This window comes from Ornithorhynchus anatinus, chromosome 1 (genome assembly GCF_004115215.2).
Source record: "Ornithorhynchus anatinus isolate Pmale09 chromosome 1, mOrnAna1.pri.v4, whole genome shotgun sequence".
NCBI lineage: Eukaryota > Metazoa > Chordata > Mammalia > Monotremata > Ornithorhynchidae > Ornithorhynchus > Ornithorhynchus anatinus.
In genome coordinates this window covers 171,306,092-171,320,248 of record NC_041728.1, presented here as the reverse complement: position 1 = coordinate 171,320,248, position 14,157 = coordinate 171,306,092, and the positions used below count along the sequence as shown (strand labels likewise).

At 43.6% G+C, this 14,157-nt stretch overlaps 1 protein-coding gene and 1 non-coding gene across 3 annotated transcripts in view; one reads left to right on the top strand and one right to left on the bottom strand.

Annotated features, from left to right (window-relative positions):
• Nucleotides 1-1,660: 1,660 nt before the first annotated feature.
• The window catches only part of GLI2 (GLI family zinc finger 2), a 136,126-nt gene continuing 123,629 nt past the window's right edge, over nt 1,661-14,157 (top strand). For both annotated transcript variants that reach the window (XM_039913424.1, XM_029074521.2), the window contains exon 1: nt 1,661-1,762. In XM_039913424.1, the coding sequence (XP_039769358.1) occupies nt 1,704-1,762 (59 nt within the window). In that variant the 5' untranslated portion in view covers nt 1,661-1,703. The remainder of the gene's footprint in view (nt 1,763-14,157) is intronic.
• LOC114816074 lies at nt 5,402-5,539 on the bottom strand. Its single transcript, XR_003763850.1, has one exon. It is a non-coding gene; the product is annotated as a small nucleolar RNA SNORA7 (small nucleolar RNA).

The window sequence follows — 14,157 nt, the reverse complement described above, 5'->3', positions numbered from 1 at the left end:
AATGAGGATTGAGACTGTGAGCCCCATGTGGGACAGGGACTATGTCCAACCCGATTTGCTTGTATCTACTACTGTGCTTAGAACAGTGCTTGGCACATAGTAAGTGCTTAACAAATACCATTATTATTATTATTATTATTGCTATGTGCAGAGCACTGTACTAAGAGCTTGGGAGAGTACAGTAGAACAGAAATAGAAGACACTGTTCTCTCACCATAGAGAGCAAGATTGGGTAGGGAGTGGGAGGGGGTTTATGTTTCTCTTTTTCTAGTGGTGAGGAGATGTGGGGCTTTAGGACAGAATTTCAGTAATCCTCAAGGACATTAAGGGGATGGAAGTGTTTAAAATCCTTTGGATTGAGAAAGCAGAGAGCTGGAAGCAAAGGGCCTGTATTCTTCATGATTCTGCCCCCTGCTGGGGTTTTTCCGCAGACCCTTTCTCCTCTTTGTCCTTGTTTCCGCACCTCCAAAATGGGTTTCAAGATGATTCATTCACCCCTGAGTCACTAGAAGGATTAAGGATATAAAGATGCATGGGATACCTCAAATTCCACATGCTATGGAAGTCCCACCTTTATGTTTCTTACCATTCTGATTTGGGATCCGTGAGAGAGGAAGCCGTTTAATTTTTTTTTACAGGATCAGAGATTCCTACCGTCACAATTTTTACTCCCCAGACATGATGTGAGATACTTGGAGGTAGTTCCAAATTTCTGCCTTTTCGGTCATTTCCTATCAAATGGCCAAAAGATGTTTATCTCCTCGTCTGATTCCATTTATCTCGAAATCACCTCAACACATTTTTTTTTTCCTGTAAAGAACATCCTATAAGTATAGTTACCAGTACTAGATAACAAGGAGATCAGGCGGCTTCACTCACTAGAGAAAGGCCAGGAAAATGGACTGACCCTTCAGATTTATCCGAAGCTCAATGACTTTCTCCGATACTTCCAGCATAACTTTTCAGGCGAATAATAAATATTAAAGCCCACTGATTTAATAAGTCAATGTAGGTGTTCCGTGCCTTCAGAGACCACTTTATCATTCCATCAAAGATGAATCAAGCTCCTTGGATGAATAAAAAATGTGGCTGCAAATGCAGACATGCGAGAGCAATTTAGGATCATTTCTCGGCATCTGAGCGGCAGAACCCTCTCGGTGCCTTGAACGGGGGTGCAGTTTATGCGGGCACAGCTCTTGATATTATCCATGGCCTTAGGTAAATATTTCCAGTGCAATCTCTCCGCCGTGTACAGAGGCTCAGGAAACGAGCAACTAGCAGCTCCGACTCGGCCGCGGGCCTGAGAAATTGGATTGTGTCAGCCCTGTCAGCTCTGATTTGCCTTGCAAGTCTAGCTTTCCTTGGTACTTCCTATAATCTCCCCAAGTTCAAAGAGCGCTTAGCTGCTTGTCTCTGTCAAAAACTCTGTTGGAGATCTTTTATGTTGAAGATGTAGGATTTCTCAGGATGACTTTGATTATTTATTCATTCCACTTCTCTGGTCTATGATAGCACCCGGTATCATGAAGCCCCCTTGTCCTGCACTGCACTTGCTCTGAAATTCATGGAGCTTTAGGGCCTTTGAAATTGTTTTAAAAGGGAGGAAAAAGTTTTTGAAGTCCTTTTTCTTTTCCTCTTTTCTCCCCCCCTCCACAGTTCCGCAGCACCTTTTCCCAGCGTTCCATGCTCCCTTACCGATAGACATGCGACATCAAGAGGGAAGATACCATTACGAACCTCACTCTATCCATGCTATTCATGGGTAAGTCTTACAACTCTGCTATGCTACTATTGACCCCAGAACACTGCAATCTGTTCTTTGGCCTCTGTTGCGTGCTGGTGTTGTTACCCGTTTGAACGGAGACCTGGCCTTTCTCTCCTTTTTTCTCTCTCTCTTTCTCTCTCTCACACATACACACACACTTTTAAATATGTTAACTGGTCTGTTTCTATTTGTCTCCATCTGCATTAGAAGGGGTTTAACATGGAAGGATGTGGGCGGGCACAGCACTAATCGATTGCGAAAGTGGCAGTCTGCCTTCCGGATTCTAGTCCCTGATGTTGACTTGGCTCCTGTGTCACTACCAGGGAAAGAAAAGTATGCCGGGTCTCAGTTTCTCTTCTCGCAAAATGGGTTTGGGTATGTTAATGATCGCAGTTCTCAGGTGGGGGTCCCGAACATCAGTGACGTGAGTTTCCCCTGTTTTTAGATTCTCAAAAGAACAAGCTAGAGATCCGCCTTGGTGGTGTCCAAATGTTCATCCTTGCCTTTTCTAGCATTTTTTTTCCTGTGGAGTCCATTTGCTCTCCAGTTTTTGTGACTTGTATAAATTTGAAATACTCAGATCCTGGTCCTGATAGCTTCCCACGCTGCATTTTTTTCTGCTGGCAGGTAGTGTGGTCTAATGGAATCAAGAGTAATATTTATTGAATGCCCACTAATCAATCAATCATTTATTGAGCGCTTACTGTGTGCAGAGCACTGTACTAAGCACTTGGGAGAGAACAATATAACAAAGTTGGTACACATGTTCCCTGCCCAAAACGAGCTTGCAGTCTAGAGGGATGAGCCATTAAGTTCAGAGCACTGTACTAAGCACCTGGGAGAATACCCTAGAAGCAAAACACGCACCACTTGCCTTCCAAGACCTTGCAGTCTGACAGATATGTTGTACTACCTAGCAAAGTCACACTCTGTGCCTCAGTTTCCTCTTCCTCAAAATAGGGTTTAATAATCCCTGTCCAATGCTACCTCATAAGGTTGTTGTGATGATAAACACTTCCCCTGCTTGTCCAGGTTGGAGAGCGAGGAGCTACTCTTTGCTCTGAGGAATCTGAGTCATGTTTTTCCACCAACCCGCAGCAGGAGATGTTTGCAAAATCATCACTATTCTGAACCTGAGGACAGGTGCAAACAACTTCAGGGTCTCCTCTGAGCCAAGCCACAGTGCCGTGGAAGTCTAGATATGTGATTGTCTGGGCTTTTATCTCCATGAATTTATGCCCTGAATTAATGATTTCTCATTCTTCCAAATATTTATTGTCAGTTGGATGGGGAGTGGAGAGAAGGTGTTGGCGAAGGGAGAGAGTTCTTAGACAGGAAAATCAGCTCATTTTATTTCGGGAAGGGCTTTTAGGTTCATCTTTTAAACCCTGATGATCTCACAGTTTTACAAAGCTCAAATGGGGTTTATCGGCTGTAGTGACTTGGTAATTAAGCCATCTTTTCTGCCGACTTGGCAGAGAAAATCTGGAGCAGGATTTTTCCTGATCTCGTTGATCAGGGATTTTGGTCCAAAAGAGACTCTTAAAAAAAAAAAAAACCTCCTCATATCAGCTGTACCCCTGACCCAAAAGGACAGTTGAGCCTTTTCTCCGCCACCCATGGGATAGAAGGCTGGAAGGATGTTTGTTTGTTTATCTGGTTCCAAGTATGTATACACAGTATGTACATGATGGGGATTTGTCCTCAAACGGACTTACATACTGGAGAAAGCTCATTAGCTGAGCGGATTCCAGCCTAGGCTAGTGGGTTAATCTAAAATTTGAAAAAGAGAACAAAATGGAGTTCATCTATCAGATGGTTTATGGACCCAAATTTATTCACTTATCCAGATTTTTGGTGATTATCCCAACAAGTCTCAGTTTGGATAACAAATCAGGTGGTTGACCAGTCAGTCAGTGCTGTTTATTGAATACCTACTGATTGCAGAGCTAGGTTTCAGTGCTTGAGTACACCCTCTGTGTACATATGATGATATAAATACTATATGTATATTTACATATCTAAGAATCTATCTATATAGAGAGAGTTCATAAATATCTCTGCAACACACTACAGACATAATCTTGGCGAGATCAAAAAGTGCAAAGGCTGAGTCAGCATGGAAGCAGAAGCAGCATGGCCTAGTGAGTTCTAATCCTGGTTCCACCACTTGTCTCCTGTGTGACCTTGGACAAGTCACTTCACTCCTCTGGGCCTCAGTTACCTCATCTGTAAAATGGGAATTTAAGACTTTGTGCCCCTTGTGGAACAGGGACTAACTTGATTGCCCTGTATCTACCCCAGAGCTCAGAACAGTGCTTGACACATAGTAAGTGCTTAAAATGCCATAGTTATCATTTCTATTAACATCATCATCATCATTATCGGCCTAGTTGACAGAGCACAGGCCTGATAGTCACTGGGTATGGGTTCTAATCCTGATGCTGCCTCATGTCTGCTTACTGACCTTGGGCAAGTCATTTCACTTCTCTGTGCCTCAATTCCCTCATCTATACATTAGGGATTAAGACTGTGAGCCCCATATGGGACAGGGACTGTGTCCAAACCAATTCTCTTGCATCTACCCCCATGCTTAGAACAGTGCTTGGCACATAGTAAACATTTAGCAAATACCACAACTGTTATTATTAAGACCTTGATCTTCCAGACACTAGTGAACACTGTAAGAATACAACTTTCAAATCTTTGCCCATTTTTACAAAAAAGGAAAAAGGAAAGCAAAGCTATCAAAGAGCATAAAGTCATCAGTTAAAGTGAAACGAGCTTTAGTTTGAGGTGGGGTGCATGTCTTCTGTTTCCACTGACTTTCCCAAATCACTAAGTGTGGTGCAATGGATCCAGTAGGTGCTCAATAATTCAATTAAAAACTATTGGGAAGCCTGTCGCTCCGGCAAAGCCTTTATTTCAAGCTTCTGCCTCCGTCCCCTCACTCATGTTCTTCCTCCCAGTTTGGAACTCCCTCCCTCCCCACATCAGACACATTGTAGCCCTTCTATGTTCAAATGCCTCCTTAAATTCACAGGGGCAGGGACTGTGTCCTATCTGACTGTGTCGTTCATTCATTCATTTATTCAATCATAATTATTGAGCACTTACTGTGTGCAGAGCACTATACTAAGCACTTGGAAAGTACAATTCAACAGTAACGAGAAACAATCCCTACCCACACTGGCCTTACAGTCTACAGGTGAGGGGAGACAGACATCAAAACAAGTAAACAGGCATCAATATAAATAAATAGAATTATATATACATAAGTGCTGGAGGGGGGTAAGAGCAAGGGAATCTAGTCGAGGGGACATGGAAGAGCAGGGGAGTTGAGGAAGAGGGGGTCTTAGTCTGGGCTGAGTCTATTGTATCTACCCCCATGTTTCGCCCAGTGCTCGGCACATACAATGCTTGTCTTGTGCTGTCGAGTCGTCTCTGACCCATAGTGACTCCATGAATGTATCTCTCCCAGAACACCTCAACTCCATCTGCAATCATTCTGGTAGTGCATCCATAGAGTTTTCTTGGTAAAAATATGGAAATAGTTTACCACTGCCACGCATTAAACTTGAGTCCCCACCCTCGACTCTCTCCCATGCCGATGCTGCCCATCACAGATGAGTTTTGACCTGTAGCAGATTGCCGTCCACTCGCTAGCCACTCCCCAAGCTAGGAATGGAAGGGGTAGGCCTCTGCTTTACTCTCCCTCCCATAGCCGAGACTGGTAGAGTACTGGAAACTTTCCAGGTGCTATCTTGAGAGGGAGACATATAATACCACAGGTATTATAATGATTATCATTTCCCATATATGGTATTTGTTAAATGCTTCCTAGGTGCCACACACTGTACTGAGTGTTGGGACAGATACAAGCTAGTCAGGTTGGACGTCCAGTCCCACATGGGGCTCACAGTCTTAATCCCAATTTTACAGATGAGGTAAATGAGGACCAGAGAAGTGAAGTGATTTGCCCAAGGTCACAGAGCAGGCAAGTGTCAGAGTCAAGATTAGAACCCATGTCCTTCCAACTCCCAGGCCCCTGCTCTATCCACTAGACCAAGATGCTTCCCTAGTGGTACCCAAGGTTGGTGGGAGGAAGAAGGGGATGGTTGCCGTCCTGGACATCCATTTTCATGGGTAGGATTGTCTATCAAAGCATCCCTAACTTTTTCCACTAAAACCCCATTATGGTCCTGTCATCTACCTAAAACTTTTGAGTATCTTTTGAGTTTTTCCTCCTTCGTTGCGGTAATGCATTCCATGTTCTTTCCATTTGCTGTATGAAGAAATGTTTCCATTTGGTTTGTTTCCATCTTCATGGGCAAACCCTGGTCTTTAGTTTGAGGGATTTGGTAAACAACAATAGTGCCTTCAGTTGGCGTATGTTTCTTTTGATTTTGTCTACTACAGTGTTATCTCCTGTCAGTCAGTGACTTTCCAAATTAAAGAGTCCTAATCTTTGTGGGCCACTCTCAGTTGGATGGAAATAGTAGTAGTTCTACTGAGCATATGCTGAGCTCAGAGCACTTGGGAAGTTCAAAACCAGCAAATGACTCAAAATAAGAAGTGATTCATTCCTGCCCACAAGGATCCAACCCCACCACTCTCCACCCACGTCTTCAAAGTCCTACTCAAATCACCTCTCCCCAAGGAAGCCTTCCCTGACATATCTCATCTCCCCCTTCCCGTTTGCTCTCCCTTCTGGACCACCTATGAACTTGAATTTGTTGCTGAATTGTACTTTCCAAGTGCTTAATACAGTGTTCTGCACACAGCAAGTGCTCAATAAATATGATTGAATGAATGAGTCCATATTCCCTAAGCACTTAGATTCTCAACGTCCATATTGTTTTACTCGGCAGCCTCCGCATCCTGTAATTTATTTGAGTGTCTATTTCCCCAGCTAGATTGTAATCTCTCTGAGGGCCGGGATCATGCCTACTTACTCTGTTTTACTCTCCCAAGCACTTGATACGGTGCACTGCACACAGTGAGCACTCACAATAAGCAGCATGGCGTAGTGGAAAGAGCATGAGTCTGGGAGTCAGAGGACCTGACTCCACCACTTACCTGCTGTGTTACCTTGGGCAACACTTGGGGAAGACTGTGAACCCGTTGTGGGCAGGGTTTGTCTCTATTTGTTACTGAATTGTATTTCCCAGAGTAAGCACTCAAGAAATACGATTGAATGAATGAATAAAGTCTCTTCAGCTTCTCTGTCCCTCAGTTTTCCAGTCTGCAAAATGGAGATTCAATACCTGTCCTCACTCCTACTTAGACTCTGAACCCCATCTGAGACCTGATTATCTTGCATGTATCCCAGCACTCAGTACAGTATTTGGATATAGTAAGTGCTTAACAAATAACACAATTACTATCATTATCATCGATTGATTGATTCCCCAGGTCGCTTTAATTGCCTTTCCTTGCTCTTCCTCTAAGTATTTTGCATCCTTCCTAAATGGTGGGAACTAGAATTGCTGGTTAGAAGATTCCAGGGACAGACAGACCATGGTTTCATTGCCAAATTATGCTCTTTTGTTTAGTTTTCTCTTGACTTCCTGTTGTCTGGATTGTTTGTACTTCTCCTGGCTGAGACTGAGTAGAGGACCAATGATTTGGGGAAACATTTGTCAGTGAATCTTATAGTCCTCTCCTGAGGCTTATTTCTAAGCATCAGAAGAGACCAGCCTGGAGTTCCTGTAATCTTTGAGAGTAGATTGAGGATTACCAGATCTTAAGCCTTCAAAGAAGAGCAAGCACTGTCACCTTTTTATGATCTGGCCTATTTTCCTCAGATTTCAGTTACTGCACCAAGCCAATTATAATAATAATGTTGGTATTTGTTAAGCGCTTACTATGTGCAGAGCACTGTTCTAAGCTCTGGGGTAGACACAGGGGAATCAAGTTGTCCCACGTGGGGCTCACAGTCTTTATCCCCATTTTACAGATGAGGTAACCGAGGCACCGAGAAGTTAAGTGACTTGCCCACAGTCACACAGCTGACAAGTGGCCGAGCCGGGATTCAGACCCATGACCTCTGACTCCAAAGCCCGTGCAATTTCCACTGAGCCACTCTGCTTGAAGTAATTGGGACTGAAGTAGTTATAATAGTGGTTATTAAGAACCTACTGCTTGCAAATCACTGTACTGAGCACTTGGGAGAGTACCGGAGACTTAGTAGACATGATCCCTGCCCCCGTGTCTCGGGGAGAGAGATATTAAGATAAATGACAAAGAGGAGGAAATAATAGATTAAAAAGGAATGTATGGAATAGAAATTGTGAGGTGGGAATGAGGTGATAAGATTGGAAATCAAATGGAGAAGGACTCCTGGGGAAGACATGTTTTCAAAAGGGCTTGTGGAACATGAAGGGGAAGGGAGATGCAGGCATGAAGGAGCCTGTGAGCAAGAGGTTGATGGCAGAAAAGATGAAGACAAGGTACTGTAAGGTGGTTAGCTTGAGAGGAACAAAGACTGTGAGCTGGGATGTAATGGTCGAAGAGAGTGGATAGGCAGGAGGGAGAGAACTAATTGAGTTCCTTAAAACCAGTGGTTACAAGTTTGTGTTTGGGTGGAGAGAGAGGGATTCACAAAGTCACTTGACCATCTAGTGCCAAGAAATTTTTAGACAGAACAAGGTGGTGCTTATTTAATCTAAATTACTGTTGCTAATGCTTAGGGATGTCAATCATAAAAATAACCATTTCAGTTAGCTGTCCCGTAACAGAATATGCAGTGGGCTGAGCAGTCTTCTCCATGGACCCACTGTAACATAGTGGTGCCTGGAAGGAACACAACATTTGTTGAAGGGGCCGTACTCAATTTGATTCTTCTCCTCCAGAAATTATAGACTTGCTCTAAAGAAAAATGGAGTCCCTGAGCTTTGGCTTTATGATTAATGCGATCGGAGCTTGACGGAGAACCCCCTATTCATCAAGACCATATTTTAGCTATCTCCCTCTGGCCTGTACCAAATTTATCTAATTACATGAACGTTGCCCAGCAAATTAAGTGTTGTCTCATTTGTCCTCAGTCCCGGAGCCTTATTATCTGCCTGCTGCTTTGTGTCAAAGGTTTGTTTCCTGATTGCTCAAAGTGACACTTCTTCACATTCCCCTTCATCATGGTTTGCATATAACTGTAATGAGAGCCTGGCAGGGCTATCAAGGCTGCCAAGCAAGAAGCAGTGAGGTGTAAGCTTGAGAGAGGACAAATGCACCAGATTGTGGACCCCTTAACAACTTTAATACCCACACTAGCCCCTCAGCACTTTGGGGCACATTTTATACTCTGCTATTACCCCTAACCATAATTTATTTTAATGTCAGTCTCCCTTTGGAGACTGTTAGCTCCTTGTGGGCAGGGATTGAATCTACTAACTCCGTCGTATTGTGCTTTCCCAAGCACTTTCGTATAGTGCTCTGAAGCGCCATGGTGTTGTGGATAGAGCATGGGCCTGGGAGTCAGAAGGTCATGGGTTCTTATCCCAGCTCCGCCACTTCTCTACTGAGTGACCCTGGGCAAGCCACTTCACTTCTCTGTGCCTCAGTGACCTTATCTGTAAAATGGGGATGAAGAATGTGAGCCCAGTGTGGGACAGGGGACTGTGTTCCACCAGATTTGCTTGATTCCAACCTAGTACTTGGTACAGTGCCTGGCACATAGTAAGCTCTTAACAAATACTATTATTATTATTAAATACCATTAATTGATCATTTATTGACTGTGAGGTTCTTGTGGGGAGGGAATATGTCTGCCAATTCTGTTAGATTGCACTCTCCCAAATCCTCTGGGTGCTCTGCCCACTGTAAGCGTTTACTAAATGCCACTGATTGATGGGTGGCCCAATTTTCATCTGAACTTGGGAAGAATTGGAGGAGCAGATGGCATTGCCTTCTCACCTGATGGCTCCTCCTCTCCAGGTTGCTTGAGGTTGTGTCCTGCTCTCCTCTGTCATCTTCCTTCAGGTGGCTCTTGGTTCCCCACCTGTGATAGCCTGTGTGGTCTAGTGGCTAGAGCACAAGCCTAGGAGTCAGAAGGACCTGGGTTCTAATTTCGGCTCTGCCACTTATCTGCTGTGTGACCTTGGGCATGTCACTTCATTTCTCAAGGACCTCATCTGTAAAGTGGGGACTAACACTATCAGCCACATGTGGGACAATCACACTTCCCCTCTTCCAAGCCCTACTGAAGGCTCCCCTCCTCCAAGAGGCCTTCCCAGACTAAGCCCCCTTCTCCTCAGCTCCCCCGTCCCCACATCGCCCCGACTCTCTTCCTTTGTTCTACCCCCTCCCCACCCCACAGCACTTATGTATATATGTATATATCTATAATTCGATTTATTTATATTAATGCCTGTTTACTTGTTCTGATATGAATATAGCTGTAATTCTATTTATTCATATTGATGCCACTGATGACCGTTTACATGTTTTGAAGTCTATCTCCCCCTTCTAGACTGTGAGCCCAATGTGGGCAGGGATTGTGTCTCTTTATGACTGAATTGTACTTTCCAAGTGCTTAGTACAGTGCTCTGCACACAGTAAGTGCTCAATAAATACGATTGAATTAATTAATTAATTTCATATGCACCACTCACTAGGTTACTCAAACCCAGTTTAAATAAGTTTTATTAAATTTTCAGCACTGAATGAGGGACAAAAGATAATAATAATAATAATAATGTTGGTATTTGTTAAGCGCTTACTATGTGCAGAGCACTGTTCTAAGCGCTGGGGTAGATACAGGGTCATCAAGTTGTGTCATTTGAGGCTCACAGTCTTAATCCCCATTTTACAGATGAGGTAACTGAGGCACAGAGAAGTTAAGTGACTTGCCTACAGTCACACAGCTGACAAGTGGCCGAGCCGGGAGTCGAACCCATGACCTCTGACTCCCAAGCCCGGGCTCTTTCCACTGAGCCATGCTGAGTCAAGCCCTCTTTAATGGTGACCTACAGTTCATTCATTCATTCATTCATTCAATAGTATTTATTGAGCGCTTACTATGGGCCGAGCACTGTACTAAGCGCTTGGAATGTACAAATCGGTAACAGGTAGAGACAGTCTCTGCCCTTTGACGGGCTTACAGTCTAATTCTGTTTCTAATAATAATTGCTATCATCATTTTTATTGTCCTATATGTTAAATGCTTACTATATATAGCACTAGGGTAGACACAAGATAATCAAGTCAGATATAGTCCCTGTCCCACATAGGGCTCACAGTCAAGGTAGGAAAGAAAACAGGTATTCCCAGATACCACAATTATTATTATTATTATCATTATTATTAGATCTGTGTCAGATCTTATCTCCTCTGCTTTGGAATGCTTAGTCTAGGCAATCAATCTGTCAATTATTGCTATTTATTAAGCATTTACTGTGTGCAGAACTAGACTAAGCATCATGAAGGGTCCAAAGCAATAGAGTTGGTCAACATGATCCCCTGCCCTCAAGGAGTTTATAATCTGTTGTTTCTGAAAGTTAGGGCTTGAGGAGGTTGTTTCTTAGGCATCCTGAAAATATGACAAGAACAGATTAGGTCTCTCTGGGTCATGCCCACCGGAGTTTTCTGCCTTTGAGACCTCCTCCCGTTTCTGGTAGAAAGCCTCCACTGTCTGGGCTCCCTTGAGAGCTTAATCACCTGAGTTCAGTTCTTTCCCCTTCCCTAGGAAGCAGCGTGGCTGAGTGCCTAGGGCACAGGCCTGGGAATCAGACGGACCTAGGTTCTAATCCCAGCTCCGCCACTTGTCTGCTGGGTGACGTTGGGCAAGTCACTTCACGTCTCTTTGCCTCAGTTCCTTCATCTTCAAATGAGAATTAATAATGTGAACCCTATGTGGGACAGGGACACCTTGTATTTACCCCAGAATTTAGAACCGCGCCTGGAACACAGTAAGCAGCACTTAACAAATACTATTATTATTATTATTTGGAAATGTGGGATAGACCCATGAAGTGTTTAAGTGACAGTGGGAGGGGAACATTTGATTGATGATTCCCTTGATGAAAGGATCAGCACAAATTCCGTGTCCTATAACAGAGAAAACACTGATATTTGAGGTGCCACCTCTAATAACTCTATTCAACCAGTAGTGCAAGTCTTGGTTTATCTGGCTCAGGAGCTTAGAGGGTTGAGTGTATCTTGTATCCACCCCAGTGCTTAGTACTATGCTTGGCACGTAGAAAGCACTTAAATACCATAATTAATCCCGCAGCTCTATCACACTGGGCTGTCCTGTATTTTTACACCTGTCATTCTCATATTCCATTTTTACCCAATGAATTTGTGTCACATTCACCCAAAGCCATTATGGTGGGCTGAGCTGTAAGAGTTAAGAAAATGGTTCTGGATCATTATATCTCTATACCAGCTGTGAAGGTAGGCTATCAATTAGTGGTATTTTTTAAACATTTACTGCGGGCAGAGCACTATACTAAGCATTTAATCTCTTCCTTAGCCTCCCATCCCCTGTCCACCTCCTGGGAAATCCAAATTCCACTTGGGCTCAGTTTATAGTTTTCTCTCAGACCTGAAGTGCAACTTTCCCCTAAAAACAGCAATATCACACTAACTTTTTGAAGTTGGTTCTGTTCCTCTGTAAATGACACTTATTCTGTGTTTTAGAAAACGAGATCCGTCTGACCCTAGTGAGGGAGTCAAAATACTTCTCAACTCTGGCGGTGTTTGGGAGGGAATAGGGGAGAAAGAGAGAGAAAAGGCATCCAAGCCAAATCTCCTTTCATACTAGCGCGTGTGTGTGTATGCTCACACTCAAATACCTTATTTGCTATGCTGCAAAAGTTTTTAAAACGCAAAGCTTGTAGCTTCTGGCTGGAATTTTACTGCACTGCTGCTGACACACATCAACCTGTGGTAAAGCAAACATTTAATAGGAGGCATGGTTCTGTGGTGTGTGTGTGTATGTCCGTTTGACTAAATGAGTGTGTGTAGCTATGTATCTTACAAGGTTTTAGAACTCCATTCCACCCGATCCAGTGCTGCTCCCTCTCCTAACCAAGACCGAATAGGGAGTGTCCCAGGTTACCAATGTTACTGCAGAATGGATACGAGTAACTGTGGTGTCTGTTAAGGGCTTCTGATGCTCCAGACACTGTACTAAGAAGCAGTGTGGCGTAGCGGATAGAGCACAGGCCTGGGAGTCAGAAGAACCTGGGTTTTAATCCCGACTCTGCCACTTGTCTGCTATATGACCATGAGCAAGTCATTTCTCTGGGCCGCAGTTACCTCTTCTGTAAAACGGGGATTAAGGCTGTGAACCTCATGTGGGACAAGGACTTTGTCCAACCCTATTACCTTGAATCTACCTCAGCGCTTGGGATGCTTGGCACATAGTAAGCGCTTAACAAATACCACAATTTTTATTATTACCATTACTAAGCATTAGGAGTCAGCTTCACAAATTGTTGTAACAGGGCTCCCACACCGTTGGACAGAATACGCTGAGAAATTGACATAGCTAGCACATACTCAGACTAACATAGAGGTGACATTATTTAGTAGAAACAATTTAGTAGAAAATATTGTATATGGTAAGCGCTCAATAAATATGATTGATTTTCAGACAACGATAAAAGTAGAATACGCAGGAATTGTCCCTTCGTATTCGTTAAGCACGTAGCATGTCCCAGGCACTCTTCTAAATGCTGGGGTGAATACAAGCAAATTGGGGTGGACACAGTCACTGTCTCACATGGGGCTCACAGTCTTAATCCCCACTTTACAGATAAGGTAATCGAGGCATAGAGAATTGAATTGACTTGCCCAAGGTCACACAGCAGGCAGTTGGTAGAGCTAGGATTAGAACCCAGGACCTTCTGACTCCCAGACCCGGACTGTATCCACTAAGCCATGCTGTTTCTCTGATGATAATAATAATAATAATGATATAGTATGTGCTAAGTGCTTACTATATGCCAAGCCCTTTACTAAACCTTGTGTTCTTTTCCTCTCCATAAGCTCTGCCCTCACTGTTCTGTCACTGTGTCAGACTGACTGCCTCCTCTTTGGGACGCTTAGTCTTCACAGCCAATTAATCAGATTTATTGAGCACTCACTCTGTGCAGAGTTGGTAGACATGGTCCCTGCCCACAATGAGCTCACAGGCCGGATTGGCAAACACAGACCCTGTCCAACATGAAGCCGAAAAGGTATTCATTCATTCACTGGTATTTACTGAGTGCTTACTATGTGTAGAGCACTGTACTAAACACTTGGAATGTACAAATTGGCAATAGATAGAGACAGTCCCTGCCTGACGGACTTACAGTCTAATCGGAGGAGACAGACAAAAGCAATAGCAATAAATAGAATAAAGGGGATGAACATCTCATTAAAACATAAATAGAATCAAGGTG